The sequence below is a fragment of the Mobula birostris genome, chromosome 23 (assembly GCF_030028105.1).
Source record: "Mobula birostris isolate sMobBir1 chromosome 23, sMobBir1.hap1, whole genome shotgun sequence".
Taxonomy (NCBI): Eukaryota; Metazoa; Chordata; class Chondrichthyes; order Myliobatiformes; family Myliobatidae; genus Mobula; species Mobula birostris.
In genome coordinates, this window is record NC_092392.1 from 2,633,420 (window position 1) to 2,651,332 (window position 17,913).

The 17,913-nt window shown below is 44.8% G+C and overlaps 1 protein-coding gene across 5 annotated transcripts in view; it reads right to left on the reverse strand.

Moving 5' to 3' along the window:
* plxna4 (plexin A4) overlaps positions 1–17,913 on the reverse strand; it is an 811,940-nt gene that overhangs the window by 55,345 nt on the left and 738,682 nt on the right. For all 5 annotated transcript variants that reach the window (XM_072241488.1, XM_072241485.1, XM_072241487.1 and 2 more), the window contains exon 25: positions 676–835. In XM_072241488.1, coding sequence (XP_072097589.1) covers positions 676–835 — 160 coding nt within the window. The remainder of the gene's footprint in view (positions 1–675; positions 836–17,913) is intronic.

Here is a 17,913-nt window from a genome sequence, read left to right on the forward strand (position 1 = left end):
AGGTATTTGCACAGGCTTCTCATTCCTGAATACATTTCCCATCACCTTCTGAGCCAGAGGAGAAAGCCCTGCCCCTGGAGCTCCAGTTGCCTCCATAGCTGTGAGCTGGACTCACTTTCTTCCCCATTGCCATCAGGCTCTTGAGCTGAGCTGAAATTCCTCATTCTATATTTCTCTCAACTCGCACTGACATGATGTTTATATTTGTTGATTTAATCATGTAAGTTATACATAATTGAAGTTGATATTAATTATATTTGTCATGTTTGTAATGTACTGCGCTACAGCAGCAAAAAGCTGATTTTCATGGCACTTATGCCCTGGGTAAATCTACCCATGAGAATAATAGCATTTGAACTCGAGCAAGAGCTGGTAACCCAGCTACTCAGTCTTCACCGATCATTCAATATGATTGTGGCTGATCTGCCTCAGGCTCAACTCTTTTTCTTCACCAGATCCCCATGGTGCTCAATTCCCTGATCTTTCAAAATAATTACCAACTTCCTCTTTAAATACCCCCAGTTGCCTAAATCTCCATATGCCCTCCACTTCCTCCTCATGATTCCAGCGACCCACCAGCCTCAAAGCTGCCACAAACAACAACGTTGCCTGCAGCCAACTAGTAGGGCAGTGGCTGGTGTTAAAGGTTCACTTCTTCTCAGTAACAATCCTTACCCAAGTCCATATCAGCGGCTTTTGGTCGATGAGAGCAGGGTAAATTCTTGAAGATGGCATCTAAGATCTTTTCCTTGACCTGGGTGATGGTGTCACAGTTGAGAGTCTTGGTGCAAATCTCAGGACTATTCTCATTGACTGGATTCACACAATTTAAAACCTAAAGAGACATAAAATAAATGGTATTAGAAGAGGAATTGCAAATGGTAAGACACAGACTGGGCAGTTTATTATTTCATCTCTGGGTATTAGTTCATTATAAGACCAAAAGGCGAAGGAGTAGAATAGGCCATTCACCCCACTGAATCTGTTCCGGAATTTGATTATAGGTGGTTTATTAACCCTCTCAAACCCATCATCTTGCCTTCTCCCCATAAACTTTGACACTCTTACTACTTCAGTACCTATCAACTTTGCTTTAAATATACCCAATGATTTGGTCTTCACAGCTGTCTGTGGCAATAAATTCCACAGATACTTCACGCTCTGACTAAAGAAATCCCTTTTCATCTCTGTTCTAAAGGACATCCTTCTATTCTGAGGCTGTGCCCTCTGGTCCTAGACACTCTCACTATTGGAACATCCTCTCCACGTCCACTCTGTTGAGGCCTTTCAACATTGATAGGTTTCAATGAAATCCCGCCATCATTCTTCTAAACTCCAGCCCGTACAGGGCCAGAGCCATCAAAGGCTTCCCATCTGTTAACCCTTTCATTCCTAGGATCATTATCACATGTACTAAAATAGAGTGAAAAGCTTTATTGACTACATGGAATGCAGAGAGATTGTCTCATACAGGGGTACACGAAGGCAGTGATACGGAAAACAGAATGCAGAATAAGGTGTTACAGAGAAAGTGCAGTGGAGATAGACATTATTAACAGGACCAGAGTTATGATATATTAAAGATAATAGATCTTTAAAAATTATCTCTGTGTGTCACATACAAATTGAAACATTGAAACACAGCAAAATGCGTTATTTACATCAACGACCAACACAGCCTGAGATATGCCAGGGGCAGCCCACGAGTGTCGCCATGCTTCCAGCACCAACACAGCATGCCCAGAACTCACGAACCCTAACCCATACACCTTTGAAATATAGGAGGAAACTGGAGCACCCGGAAGAATTCCACACAATAATGGGGAGAAAGTACAAATTCCTTACAGATAGCAATGTGAATTGAATCCAGAAACAATCACCGGCGCTACAAAGTGTTACGCTAACTGCTTGGCCACCAGGTCGCTCCATTCCACTGGCTTTTAAGGTGACAGTGTGCCAACTTTGAGAGCCACTGCACTCTTTCTGGACAGTGTTGTTGTTCCTTTAAGCGCCGTGTGGCATATCGGGCATCAACCTTGCTGTTTCTTTAGCACTTTTGTCTGTGTTTTATGAGGTTGAGTTGCTGGCTCAACACTCAACCCAGCAGGGATGGAAAGCGTGCAAGGAGCTGGCCTGATATGAACCCGGGACTGCTTGCCTTGAAGTCCAGTGTAGATGCCACCAGACCAACACTCGGCTCATCATACTTAAGTGACTGTATTTAGAACTTTGTCGTCTATTTGCAGGTCAGCATGGCCTTTGACCTGGAAGGTTATGGTTCAAGTCCCTGCTAGCCTTGTCCTTCTAGGTGATGGAGAAAGAGGACATGTTGCTGAGAAAGCCTTGGTGAGATTCTGCAGTCCACCTGGTGGATGATACACACTGTAGTCACAGATCTTCAGAAGACATTAGGTGAGTGCTGAATTTTCTAAACGTGTGTTAAAAACCTATCGTGCAGCAGACAATTCATCCACTTTATTTACAGTTGCTGGCCGCAGAAACAAGCTCACGGCTGGAGATGGATGATGGTCACAGAGACATCTTGCAAGGCAAAGAGGAGGGGTGAGACAGACTGAAGCAGATAGGAGGAGGAAGAGTTAGAGTGGGGTGGACAATATGATGAAAGAGATGCAAACTTAGGCCAGAATTAAATGGGATAGATCCAGTGAAGGTCCCAGCTGCTTATAGGTAGGATATCAATAGGATCAAAACAGTACAGAGAAAATTTACAAGGATGTTGCCGAGACTTGAGGATCTGAGTGACAGGGGAAGTTTGAATATGTTTTAACTTTATTTCCGAGCACATAGGAGAATAAAGGGAGATTTGATAGAGGTATATAAAATTACGAGGGGTATATATAAGTTTAAAGCAAGCAAGTTTTTTTACACTGAGTTTGGGTGGGACTACAACTAGAGTTCATGAGTTAAGGGTGAAAGTGAAATGTTTGAGGGCAACATGAGGGGGCACTTCTTCACCCAGAGGGTGGTGAGAGTGTGGCAAAATAATAGTTTGGTCGATGGGCCTTTTTCTGTGTTGTAGTATTCTATGACTCTAAAATGTGTAAAGAGAAAATCCAAGGAAATGGGTAGTGAGAGAAAAAAATTATGGGAAAGTGGAACTGTGAATTACTAGGAGAGATAATGTCAAAGGGCACAGACACAGTGTAAGCCTAGTTAATTCTGTCATATACATGATCCACACACGTTGCTGCTGTGCTTCTGCAAAACATAGCAACCCTTTACTGTGATGGTCCAAAGCAAATCAATTGTGCTACCAAGAAGGCTATTAAATAAAAGACATTTCATTATCAACAGCATATTTCCTTCTTTCTTTCCTTACTTGTTTATCAAGGTACATCAAGATATCAGTCCTTCCGGCCCTTCCAGCTGCGCCACCCAGCAACCCTCGATCACTTGACAATTTACAATGACTAATTATCTGTTAACTGGCACGTCTTCGGACTGTGGGAGAAAACCGGCGGACCCGGAGAAAGTCCACGCATTCCACAGGGAGATTGTCTATACTGTTTACAGATGACATCAGGATTGAGCTCAGAACTCTAATACCCCGGGCTGTAACAGTGTCGCGCCAACCGCGATGCTACAGCGGTGCCTCGGCAGATTTCTACTCTGCGCCTCCCCTCTCTCCTCCTCTCCCCAGTAGCACAACTAATGAGCTGGCAAGAGCTGCGAGACATGGTCGGGGTAACAACCAAGCTGCCAGATCTTATTTCACTTACCAGTTTTCAGTCAAGTGCCTCTCAGTGTCTGGACATGTGTTCGTGCCCATGCCAGCGTGAAGTGGCGATGCCTGCCAGAGTAACTAGTCTCATCTGATGTGCTTCAGAACAGCAGGTCAGCACTAGCCCACTGCAACAGCACACGTTCCTTGCCAAGCTGCACGAAGCTAAATCGTAAGCCATGTCTCACCAACAGTGATGCTGCACGTTAACCAGAGAAGCAGACTAGAGCATAGCCTTCACAGTGTAAAGGCCGTTGTGTGAGCAGGGAATACAGCAGAAAGAGAAACACGACCAGGAAGGGAACGATGCACAGGTAATCCAAACAAACTCTGAACAAGAGCTTCTGTTGATCCAGAGTAACGCACACAGAACGCTGCAGGAACTCAGCAGGCCAGACAGCATCAATGGAGAGGAATAAAGAGTCAACATTTTGGGCCAAGACCATTCATCAGGACTCATGGAAACAATGACTCTTGATTCCTTTCCATAGGTGCTGCTTGACCTGCTGAGTTGCTCCAGCATTTAAAATGTGACCGAACTATCTTTTATTTTTATCTGTCATGGCATAGATTCGGCCAGTCAGGTTGACTTGCATGTGTCAGCTCTTTGAAAATGTATCTGCCTAGTCTTGTACAACTGCTGTTTAGACCATAAGACCATACGGCCATAAGCAGAGTTAGGCCATTCAGCCCATCAAGTCTGTTCCACCATTGCTAATTTATTATTCCTCTATATTTTGTTTGTTTGTTTAAAAATAAATCAGCCAGGATGGAAAGGCGGAGCAGACTCCATGGGCCAAATAGGCTAATTCTGCTCCTCTGTTTTATGCTCTTATCCATTTGTATAGACATTAAAACAAAAAGAGCACAAAATAAATGAGGATTTCCCTTTAACTGCTCTGCTCAAGACTATAGAGAGTGGTGGCCACAATAACAAGAAAACCAGCCTTCTCTGCATGGACTTTGTCTACAGTCCATGGAGACTCCCCCTCGTAGTTCAAATATTCTCCCTTCTCCCTCTCAGCAGGTGGAAGGTACAAGAGCTCAAAAAACTTGAAAAAATGCATCAGCGGGCTCAAGGGCAGGTTCAATCTCGTGGTTATAAACTCTTGAATAAATCTCTTGTACGCTAAAGTTCAAATAGTGACCTCACAACTACCTTTTCATGGTCCTTGCATCTTATTGTCTGCCTGCATCGGCTTCCTCTGTAACTGTAGCACTGGATTCTGCATCCTGTTACTGATTTTCCCTTGTATACACTTACATATATGTTTTTTAAATATTTGCAAGGGTGGCTTGCAAAACGAAACCTCGCACTGTATCTCGGTACAGATAAAAAATAACACCAATAAAAAATGAATACCAATGCTAAAGGCCACACATTTTAATTCCACATCCCATTCCCGTTCTGATATGTCTATCCACGGCCTCCTCTACTGTCAAGATGAAGACACACTCAGGTTGGAGGAACAACACCTTATATTCCGTCTGGGTAGCCTCCAACCTGATGGCATGAACATTGACTTCTCTAACTTCTGCTAATGCGCCCCCCCCCATACCCCATCCATTATTTATTTATATACACACATTCTTTCCCTCTCTCTCCTTTTTCTCCCTCTGTCCCTCTGACCTTACCCCTTGCCCATCCTCTGGGCTTCCCTCCTCCCCCTTTTCTTTCTCCCTAGGCCTCCTGTCCCATGATCCTCTCATATCCCTTTTGCCAATCACCCGTCCAGCTCTTGGCTCCATCCCTCCCCCTCCTGTCTTCTCCTATCATTTTGGATCTCCCCCTCCCCCTCCCACTTTCAAATCTCTTACTCACTCTTCCTTCAGTTAGTCCTGACGAAGGGTCTCAGCCCAAAACGTCGACTGTACCTCTTCCTAGAGATGCTGCCTGGCCTGCTGCGTTCACCAGCAACTTTGATGTGTGTTGCACCAATGCTAAATGTCTGTGCTGGTGGTGTAGTGGCATCCACACCAGACTTTGGAGTGAGAAATCCCAGTTCAAATCCAGTCAGCTCCTTGCATGAGTTCCACTCGTGCTGGGCTGAGCATCAAGCAACTTGGCCTTGTAAAACAGACAAACAAGGATGCCACCTAATATGCCAAACTGGCATGGGGAGGAACAATGTTAAAAATGTGATTGTAAGTTGTTCACAAGTGAATTAAAATGAGAGTTCAAGGAAAACATTTTCCTGTTGGTCAAGGGATATCAAGGTCGCTCATGGTGAATACAGAACTGAAAAGGAGAGGCCCTACGGGAGTTCATGAAGAGTAGGCATTTCTTTAAAAAAGTAATTAGGAGAGCGAAACAACATTGGCAGTTGAGATAGATAAGGTGGTTAAAAAGGCATATTGGATAATAGCATTCATTTGGCAAGGTACTGAATACAAGAACAGTGAAGTTACTGTACAGTTATATAAAGCATTAATTAGTTAACAGTGGGAATCCTGATGAATCTATTCTGCCCTCTCATTGCAGTTCTGGCTGTGACACTATGGGAACGATGTTATTGCAAAGAAGATTCAGGAAGATGTTTCCAGAGATGGTGCATTCCCCTGTGAGGAGAAGCCAGGTCTCCTTACCAGGCAACAGAGAGGCTGAGGGAGAGCTGCTAACTGAGGAATGGGAAATTATGATGGGGTGGACAGTGAGAAGCTTTTCCCTGCACAGAGGAGTCTGTGATCACAGGCCACAGGATTAAAGCAAGGGGCAGAACATTTTGAAGAAGAAATTGGCTGTGTCTTCGAATCTGGAACACACTGTCTGAGAGGGCAGTCGAGTCAGCTACTCCCACAAGAGTTAAGGGGCATTTAAATGACAGACCCTCAGCACCCACGGGCTCTCTTTGCACTACTTCTTGCTCTCTTTCTGCACCATGCATTTACCTTAATCCTTTAATATATATATTTAATATTGTAATTTATATATTACACTGTACGCTGCTGCAAAACATCGAGTTTCATGACATGTGTCAATGATATAAAACCTGATTCTCATTCTGGATGCAAGATGCATGCACCTCTTATTACTACCATCAAGGAGAAGGTGGAAGGGCCTGGAGACTACTTTGTTAGGAGTTTGAAGAGATTTGGTATGTCACCGAAGACTCTTAACTAGTTTCTACAGATGTCTGGTGGAGAACATTCTGAACGGATGAATCACAGGCTGGTATGGAGGCTCCAGTGAGTACAATCACAATGGTCTGCAGAGGACTGTAGATGCAGCCAGCTCCATTATGGGTACACTGTACAACCTTCTCCAGCATTGAGGACATGTTCAAGAAGTCGTGCTTCAAGAAGATGGCATCCACCATGAAAGAGCCTCACCATCTGGGACATTCCCCCTTCTCATTACTGATGCACTGTCAATTACTCCAAAAGACTGGAAGTAGAGTAAATACTGAAAGGCTTTTATTCGCAGTAAGATGTGACCTCGACCATGCTGAGTATCTGCCCTGGACTGAGAGGAGGAGTAGTGGCACAATCATATTTATTCAGGGGTCTGTGGGAGGAGCCACAGGAGCAGTCAGCAGAGGGGCGTGTCGAGACAGGTAACCCAGTGACAACATATAGATATGGTTTACCACAATTAATACCAGGAGAAGAAGCTTTTCCTGAATCATTGAGTGTGAAGATCCACATTCATCGTTTCAGAAACAGCATGTCCCCTCCACCATCGGATTTCTGAATGTACTGTGAACACTACATCACTATTCCTGTTTTGTGCTTTTTTTGTTAACTTACGGTAACTTTTCTCAATCTTGCACTGTACAACTGTTACAAAAAGAAACAAATTTCGCAACGATAACACACAAAATGCTGGACGAAATCAGCAGGTCAGGCAGCATCTATGGACAGGAAAAAACAGCCGACGTTTCAGGCTGAGAACATTCACCAAGATTGGTCCAAAACGTCGACTACTTATTCCTTTCCATAGATGCTGTCAGACCTGCTGAGTTCCTCCAGCATTTTGCGTGTGTTTCTCTGGATTTTCAGCATCTGCAGAATCTCTTTTGTGTTTAAAATATCACGGTACCTGTCAGTGATAATAATGATTTCTCCTTCTGGTGAACAGATCTCCCCCTGCCCCCACCCCTATTCCCCACTCTGAACTCTCACTTCTTCTCACCTGCCCATCACCTCACCCTGGGTTGCCTCCTCCTTCCCCTTCTCCTATTGTCCACTCTGCTCTCCTATCAGATCGTTTCTTCTCCAGCCCTTGACCTCTTTGCCCTCCTGCCCAACTTTTTATTCTGGTGACTGCCCCTTCCTTCTCAGTCCTGATGAAGGGTCTTGGCCCAAAACATTGATTGTTTATTCGTTTCTATAGATGCTGCCTGACCTGAGTTCCTCCCACGTTTTGTGTGTGTTGCTCTGGATTCCCGGCATCTGTAGACTTTCTTGTGTTGATAATGAACCTCATTCTGATTCATTTGAAACACTATGGCATGAAAGACTACAGATGAGGGAAAGTGGATTAGTATATGTTGGTAGTTAAACATTAGCAGGGATATGATGGGCTGAAGGGCCTATTTCAGTGCTGTATAACTCTATTTGCAGTAAGAACAGCAATCTGTAAATCACCAACCCTCAACCATAAACGGAGTCAATTACATTTCAAAAGGATAAAATCTGAAGCAACATTTGTCAACAGGATGTATTATTTAGTCAGGTGTTAATTAAATTGTCAACTGCAAAGAATGGCACTTCATTATCTAAGATATTACAGATCCCCAAATCCCTTCCCTTCCCAACACCATCCCCCATCCTCACACCTCCAAACCCAACACTCCCCTCCCAATCAATTTGCATTACAAAGCACGAAGGCAACAGTAACTCACATAGGCACCTCATCCCAGAGTGCAAACGTTCTAGTTCCTTTGTAAATTGAGGAACAGATGAACTTTGCAAGCCTGCTGCTTTGTGCATGTGTGCAAGCTGCCTTCCTCTGACAAATTTATGGAGTTGCCTTTGAAAAAAACGAAGGGAACAAGCCTGTGGAGCATGGCGACAGTGAATTACACAGGCTTTACTCCCAACTCTGGAACTAATGAAGTTACACAAAGGGTCTGGGTAGTTGATTTAGTGCATGGACTCCAAGTTTTAATCTCTTCTAATTAGTCTCCGATCCTCAACTCTGGCTCGTACATTGTTTGCAAACCATTATTACTCACGCCTTTTTGTTCTACCAGTCTAAACCAGCACCACCTTAAACTGCCACGGGGCCAGCCTGAAAAGGTCAGGGTGCTGGGGCCAAAGGCAATGGATGGGCTGGTGTTAAGCTTGCTGTCAGTGAGGTTTACTTGTGTCTGCAACTAACGGGCTCCTGGCTTTGCGGCTCTGGACTCACTTTCATGAAATTAGTTCTGAATATTGTTTGTTTACTGTTATTGTTTGCATGATTTGTTTTTTTCCACACATTGGTTGTTTGATGGTCTTTTTATAATGGGTTCCATTGGGTTTCTTCGTTTTATGGCCTCCTGTAAGTAGACGAATCCCAAGGTTGTAGATGGTATACATACTTTGATAATAAATGTATTTTGAACTTTGGTAGAACAAAAGGCAGGCCCTAACTCACTGTCAGCGTCATCTCACTAAACTTCTGCTCCGAAGGTCACGGGGTTAATGTGCCAACCTGAGAAATAAAAATCTGGGCAGTGTCTCCCGGCCTGGATCACGGTCACTACGATGAAGCATTAAAACCTGAGCCCTCATAAGCCATTTCATGATAGGTCCTGGGCCACAAGAAGGAGCACTGTATTTCCCCTGGTGCTTGGGCAATGCCGACGACTCTGGCTATGTTGGTGCCAGAATGCGTGGTGACATCTGTGGGCTACCCCCAGTACACCCTTGGTTGTGTTGGTTGTTAACGCAAACAACACTTTTCACTGTACGCTTTGATATACACAAGACAAATAAACTTGGACCTTGAATCTTGAAAAGTCACTAAATTAAGACAGATATTTGACAGAGCATTTTTGTGGACCAAGTGTATCTCAGTGCTGTTCACTGTTCATCGTAGCTCACCTACAGTTCTGACATTTGTACCATTATTTGCTCATCAGCCATCGCCCCTATGCACTCCTTAAAAAAATTCTCACCCTTGTGTACAAGACCCTCCATGCTTTTGTCCCTAATTATCTCTGTACTCTCTTCTACATCTGAAAATATCCATGTTTCTTTTATCAGCCCCTTAAGTAATCCTAAATTTAACTGCTCTAAACACAAGAGATGCTGGAAATCCACAGCAGCGCACACAAAATGCTGGAGGAACTCAGCAGGCCAGGAATAAATAGTCATCATTTCAGGCTGAGACCTTTCATCCAGACGGGAAATGAAGGAGGGAAGATACCAGAATAAGAAGGTGGGGTGGTGGGGAAGGGGTACAAGTTAGAAGGTGATAGATGAAGCCAGTGGGTGGCAGAGTGGTGTGAAAGTAAGAAGCTGGGAGGTGATAGGTGGAAAAGGTAAAGGGCTGAAGAAGAAGGAATCTGATAGGAGAGGAGAGTGGACCTTGGGAGCAAAGGACGGAGGAGGGGCACCAGGCAGAGGTGATAGGCAGGTGAGGAGAAGAGGTAAGAGTGGGGCCAAAGTGGGGAAATGAAGAAGAGGGAAGTTGAAGAAATTGTTGTTCATGCTATCAGTTTGGAGGCTACCTCAATGGAATATGAGGTGTTGCTCCTCCAACCTGAGAGTGGCCTCATCATGGCAGAGGAAGAAGCCATGCTACGACATGTCGGAATGTGAATGGGGATTGGAATTGAAATGGTTGGTCACTGGGAAATCCATACCTTTTCCAGATGGAGTGAAGGTGCTTGACAAAGCAGTCCCCCGATCTCTGGCAAGTTTCAACAATGTAGAGAAGGCCCCATCAGGAACACTAGATATAGTAGGCAACCCCAGCAGGTTCAGAGGTGAAGTGCTGCCTCACCTGGAAGGACTGTTGTGGGCCTGAATGAAGATGAGGGAGGAGGTGAATGGGCAGCTGTAGCACTTCTGCCACTTGCAGGGTAAGTTCCAAGAGGGAGATTAATGGGAAGGGATGAATAGAAAAGGGATCATGGAGGGAGCGATCCCTGTGGAAAGCAGAGAGAAGGGGGAAAGATAAAGATATGTTTGGTGCTAGGGTCCTATTGAAGAACAATACGTTGGATATGGAGGCTCCTGGGGTGATAGGTGAGGACAAGAGGAACTCTATCCAATTAAGGTAGCGGGAAGATGGGATGAGCGTGGTGTCTGGGTAATGGAGGAGACGTGGGTGAGGGCAGCATCAATGGTGAAGGAATAATATATATATTATATACAATATAAATTATCTTGTTTCTCTGCAGGTGAATACAAACTCAACATATGATTGAGTGAAAGACATTAGGGATATTACAGCGAAGTACCAAGGGGATAATAGATAACGGAAATCAAAGAAAAACTGCAGATGCAGGAAATCCAAAATAAAAACTGAAAATGCTGGAAACTGTCACAGGTCGGGTAGTATCTGTGGAGATCTTCCTTTCTGAAGGAGATAGTCTTGTGTAATGGAAAGTAAGAAATTCCCCGTCCTGGCTCCCCTCTCACCTCTTTGTTTCTTCTCACATGTCTAACATCTCATGTGGTAGCCATCCTTCCCTTTTTTTCCAAGATCTACCGTCCTCTCCTATCAGATTCCTTCTTCTTCAGCCCCTTACCTTTTCCATTGATCACCTTCCAGCTTCTTACTTCATTATCCCCTTCCCACCCACTCTCCTTCCCCCTCACTTGGTCTATCACCTACCAGATTGTACTCCCTTCTCTTCCCCCATCTTCATATTCTGGCTTCTGCCTGCTTCCTTTCCGGTCCTGATGAAGGGTCTCAGACCAAAACATCGACTGCTTATTCCTCTCCATAGATGCTACCTGACCTGCTGAGTTCCTCCAGCATTTGGTGCCTGTTGCACAGACACTGCTCCTTCGACACTTGATCGTTGTTGTTGCTGCTTTCCGTGCCTTGTGGTGCATTGGGCCATTTCTTTATCTGTTTTTCACAGGGCCGAGTTGAAAGCTTGATGCTCAGCCCAGTACAGATGGAAAGTGTGCAATCAGATCCCCAGGTCTGAACCCAGGACCATTTGCTCGAAGTCTGGTGCTGATGCCACTACACCACTGGTCGTACTTGAGAGGTGCCTAAAAAGCACCAGGGAAAATGTTCCAAGTTCTTTTTGTAATTATGAAACACTTGCTGTTTTATCTAAAGCTAGGTTTGGAAAAAATACAACACAACAGATTATTTCACAAAGGCTGGAACCTCCATCATATTGGCAATAGCTGGACTAGACCATCAATGAGATGAGTGTTTGTCATTCTCTTTTATATGGTGTCAGCTATCAACCTTCAAATCTCACAGCTATTGTCAATTATTATTGCTCAACGTGTGGATTCCATCGAGCCTGTCTCTTGAATTGTAAAGACTGCAGCTTTCAATTAGAAGGCAGGTGCCATATTCACACAGTCTGACTGAGACACTCATTTTGTAAAGTGCTACTGTGAAGAACAGTGTCCAGATCTCAGATTATTTAGTCTGACCACTGTTTCTCTGTCAAGGTCACATCCGCTGCGAGCTGTGCTCAGTGCTGTAATTAAACACTGCAGGAATAAGACCAAGGCTTTCTCCAGATATTGACCCCACAAATTTGTTACCCTCTGGTTTGGTTCAGAGTTACCAGACTCTTCCTTTTGCAGGCCAAATAAAGGCTTAATATTTTCATATTTCTTTTGCCTCCTCTTGCTTAGAATGTTAGTGATCAATTTTAATTGGTGCACCGTTGAAAACATCCTATCTGGATGCATCATAGTTTGGTATGGGAACTGCTCTGTGGACACAGCTCAACACATCAGGGCAACCAGCCTCTCCCCTCCGCTGACTCTACGATTCTCACTCTCGGAGTAAAGCAGGCAGCAGAACCAAAGCCCCCACTCACCCCAGCCATTTTCTCTGCTCCTCTCTGCCAACAAGCAGACGATACAAAAGCCTGAGAGCACGTACCACCAGGCTCAAGGACAGCTCCTATCCCACTGCTATCAGGCTCTTAAACACAGACTTGTTATCATCTCACACATTACCGTTTATCTGCACTGCAGTCTTTACACCTTATTCTGCTTTGCTATTGTTTTACCTTGTTCGACCTGATTTGCGCAGTAGGAACAACGTGCAGATTGAGCCCTTCATTGCACCTTGGTACATAGAAACTCATTACGACTTTGCACCTAATTTTTTACGGGAACTATAATTTCTCTATACCTATTACACCTCATTCTGCATCCTGTGATTGTTTCACCTTGTCCTACCTCAGTGCACTGTGCAATGATCTGATCTGTATGAACAGTATGCAAGGCACGCTTAGCACTGTATGTCGGCACATGTGACAATAACAAATCAATTCCAATTGCGATAAAGTAAGTGACTGCATCATCTCTCACCTTCGCTTCCAGCAACGGTGTTAGAATCTGACATCTGATGTCACTTGAGTTGATGCCCAAACATAAAGAACATATTTAAGCTGTGTAACCCATTATGAGTCTCAGTGCACTGTTATGTACAATATTCTGTTTTACTTCTGCAACGAATTCTGCACCAGACAGGAGCACAACATTCTGCTCTGGCAAGTGTGGTTCTTCTGTAAACTTGAACTCAAAGTCGAAGTTCAAAGATCAAGGTACTTTTATTATTAATGTATGTATACTATATACAACCTTGAGAATCATCTCCTTACAGGGAACTTAAAATAAAGACACCCAATAAACCGATTAAAAAAGAACCAGAATCAGGTTTAGTATCACCAGCATATGTTGTGAAATTTATTAACTGTCAAACAAAAACAGAACAAATTGTGCAAACAGTAAAAATAAGCAAATACATCCGAAATTAAAGATCTAACCTGGACCCAACATATCGATGCAGCTACAAAGAAGACAAAAGAGCTGCTATACTTCATTAGGAGTTTGAGAAAATTTAGTATGCCTCCAAAACACAAAAATTTCTACAGATATACCGTAGAGAGCATTCTAACTGGCTGCATTGCCATCTGGTATTGGGGGGGGGGGGAAGGGGGCTACTGCACAGGATCAAAGTGAGCTGCAGAGAGTTGTAAACTCGGTCAGCTCCATCATGGAGCTGCCTCCATAGTGTCCAGGACATCTTCAAGGAGCAATGCCTCAAACAGGCGGCATCCATCATAAGGACCCCCCCATCCCCCTCTTCTCATTGTTACTGTCAGGTAGGAGGTACAGAAGCCTGAAGGCACACGCTCAGTGATTCAGGGACAGCTTCTTCCCCTCTGCCATCCGATTTCTGAATGAACATTGAACCCTTGGACACTACCTCACTACTTCCTATTTTTGTACCACTACTTTAATTTAACTATTTAATATCTATATATACTTAATGTAATTTAGTTTTTTTCTATATTATTATGTATTGCATTGTACTGCTGCTACAAAGGCAACAGATTTCACAACATGTGCTGGTGATATTAAACCTGATTCTGACTCCAGAAGTGGAGACCACAGACACAAAGCCAGTCATTGCTGCAGCTATTACCACTATTAGTTACTCAGTCCCCCTTTCCGTGCCTGTTTGATGAGCAAATACTCAAAAAAGTTTGAAATTCAAGGTACATTTACTATCAAAGTACATATACCGGGATTTATTCTCTTGCAGACATTCACAATAGAACAAAGAAATACGATAGAATCAATGAAAAACTGCACACACACAAATACTGACAAACAACCAATGTGCAAAAGATGACAAACTGAAAGCACAAAAAATAAATAAATCATACTGAGAACATGAGTAGGTTGTGAAATCAGTTCAGTACTGAGGTGAGTGAAGTTATCCATGCTGGTTCAGGAGCCTGATGGTTAAAGGATAACAACTCTTTCTGAACCTGCTGGTGTGGGCCTCAAGGCTCTTGTAAAATAATTGACCCCTTAAGTCAATGGTAGGGGTCCACAGCATAAAAAAGGTTGGAAACCCCTGTTTTAGATGGTTCATAAATACATTTCTAAGGGAAATTACAGTTTGCCGATCGTGGCCTCTGCCTTCTGCAATATATTGTGACATACTTTAAATCAAACCAGTAACGTTCAACTAACTTGCAGCGAAATGATCAAAGGCGCTTCTCAGGAGCGTCACCTGATAAAATCTGACGCAAACTACTTAAAGAATTCTGAGCAAGGGGTAACCAAAATATTAAAAAGGAGGAGCCACAAGAGTTTCCTCAGATGCTGCAAATCTTGAACACACACACACACACACACACAGAGGAGGAACTCAGTGGGTCAGGTAGCATCTATGGAGGGAAATGAACAGTCGATGTTTCGGGCCGAGGCTCTTCGTGAGGATTGGAACGAAAGGGCGTAGAAGCCAGAATAAGGAGGTAGGCGGTCAGGTGAGTCCAGCTGAGAGGGGGGTGATGAGTGAATGGGGGAAGGTTGATGAATAGGAATGATATAAGAAGCTGGAAGGTGATAGGTGGAAAAGGCAAAGAATGGAAGAAGGAGAAATCTGACAGGAGAGGACAGTGGACCATGGAATAAAGAGGTGGTGGTGAACTGGGGACGGTGATGGTCAAGTCATGAGCATGGAAGATGGGAAGAGAAGGCCTGAGTGGGCCATAGGAATGAGTGAAAACAAATGGGGGGGGGGACAAGTAGGGAAACAAAGGGTGGTGGATATCGGAAATGGGAGAAATTGATGTTGACACTGCCAGCATCACCCAAGATGTATATAAGGTGTTACTCCTCCAATCTGGCAGTAAAGGAGGCTGTGGCCAGACATTTCAGCGTGGGAATGGGAAGTCGAATTGAAAGTGAAAGGAGAAATAGAGAGCTGGCAAGGTTTAGGGAGGGATGTCTAGATCATAGAGCCCAGCAACACACAATCTGCTGAGAGAACCCAGTGGGCAGAGTGACATCTGAGGTGAGGGGAAGTGGAAAGTAACTGTCAAAACTCTGGGTCAAAAACAGTCCAGATGAAGGATTTCAGCTCGAAAACATCTACCGTCCCTCGAAAGTATTCCCTCTGCAGATGCTGAGTTTCTCCAGCATGTTGTTTGTTGCTCCAGATTCCAGGAGCCGCAGCCCCTTGAATATCCGGATTTCAGAGCGTGGGTTACATGGGCCCCAATGACAGGGCGATTGAATTCGGGGATGTGCAGCAAGTCGGAGCTGCAGCAGCATGAAGACCAGAGGTTTCCAGGTTCATTGAGGTGGGAGACTTAACAGAGAGAGGTTCGAGCTAATGAGAGGATTTGAGAACAAGGGCAAACATTTGATCTTCAAAGTGCTGGGGGATCTCACCACGTCAGGCAGCATCTATGGAGAAGAATAAACAGGTGGCGTTTTGGGCTGAGACCCTTCATCAGGACTGGAAAGGAAGAGGGAAGATGCCAGAATAAGAAGGTGGGGTGAGGGGAAGGAGTACAAGTTAAAAGGTGTTAGCTGAAGCCAGGTGGGTGGGGGAGGAGGATGAAATAAGAATCTGGGAGGCGATAGGTGGAAAAAGTAAAGGGCTGAAGAATGAGAATGGACCATGGGAGAAACGGAAGGTGGAAGAGCACTGGGGGAGGTTCAAAGTGTTGTCGGGTCATGTGCCAAGGTGGGTGACTGGGATTTCAAAGGAGACAGGAAGAAGAGTAGTTGGAAGGGAGACTATTAACGGTGATGGAAATTGCAAAAGCAGCAGGTCAGGTTGGTAGCTTGACATCACCTGAGCAGGTTGTTAGTAATCATAGTAACCTGTATGAGATAGCACACCATTCCACTTGCAGTATTATATGGGGAGTCTGATTGTTGGGGTTTTGGGGTGCCACAGTAGAGTAGCGATTAGTTCGACGTTACTACAGCCCAGGGCGTCGGAGTTCCAAGTTCAATCCCAATATCATCTGTAAGGAGCCTGTACGTTCTCCCCATGGAATGTGTGAGTTTACTCCAGGTGCCCTGGTTTCCTCCCACAGTCCAAAAACATACTGGGTAGGTTAAATGATGATAGCGAATTGTTCCATGATTCTCGGGGTAATCAGGGGTCGCTGGGTGGCGCAGCTCAAAGGGCCAGAAGGGCCTAGTCCACACTGTATCTCAAAATAAATACAGTTTCTACAGGACCCACACCCAGAATTTTTGTCTGCCCTTCCTCAATCAGATGCAGCTTTTCACTTCCAATATTTTCTCCTTTTTAAAAAAAACCTTCAGAGCCAAACAGGGTTGAGTTGGTTATTTCTGTGCAGTCTCTGTCATTATCCCTCCGCTGCTTCAACAGCGCTCACAAGCAAGACTATTTGAGATGAACAAATTGTAGGAGGTTATTTTTTCCATTAGGAGCCTTGCAGAGACATGTTAAACTGCATGGTCTACTCGTCTCTAACGCCTTAGGGTAACCGAGCAGTAAATTCTGCAATCAGGTTATCACAATCTTCCAACTGTAATTCCAGATAATTCCTACAGTTGTCTTTCGTAGTAATGCATGAAGAAGTCATTCAATATCTTAAAGGCACAGTGACCCAATTTGTTGCATAACCCACTGACAGAACAGAACTGTGGCTGGATCTTGCTGAAGGTGTTCATCAGCCCTGACCTCTTACTCTTACCCCACCCTTTTCAGCATGAACAACCCTCCAGGATGGTCCCGGAGTCTATCGGAGCCAGGATGAGCCCATCGGAAATTGGAACCAGGATGAATCTATCAGAACCAGGGTGAGTCTATCGGAGCCAGGTGTCCCTATCGGAACCAGGGTGACCCTATCGGAACCGGGGTGACCCTATCGGAACCGGGGCGAGTCTATCGGAACCGGGGCGAGTCTATCGGAACCGGGGCGAGTCTATCAGAACCAGGGTGACCCTATCGGAGCCAGGGTTCGTCTATCGGAACCAGGGTGACCCTATCGGAACCAGGGTGACCCTATCGGAGCCAGGGTTTGTCTATCGGAACCAGGGTGACCCTATCGGAGCCAGGGTGACCCTATCAGAGCCAGGGTGAGTCTATCGGAACCAGGGTGAGCCCATCGGAACCAGGGTGTCCCTATCGGAACCAGGGTGTCCCTATCGGAGCCAGGGTGAGCCTATCGGAGCCAGGGTGAGCCTATCGGAGCCAGGGTGACCCTATCGGAACTAGGGTGAGTCTATCGGAGCCAGGGTGA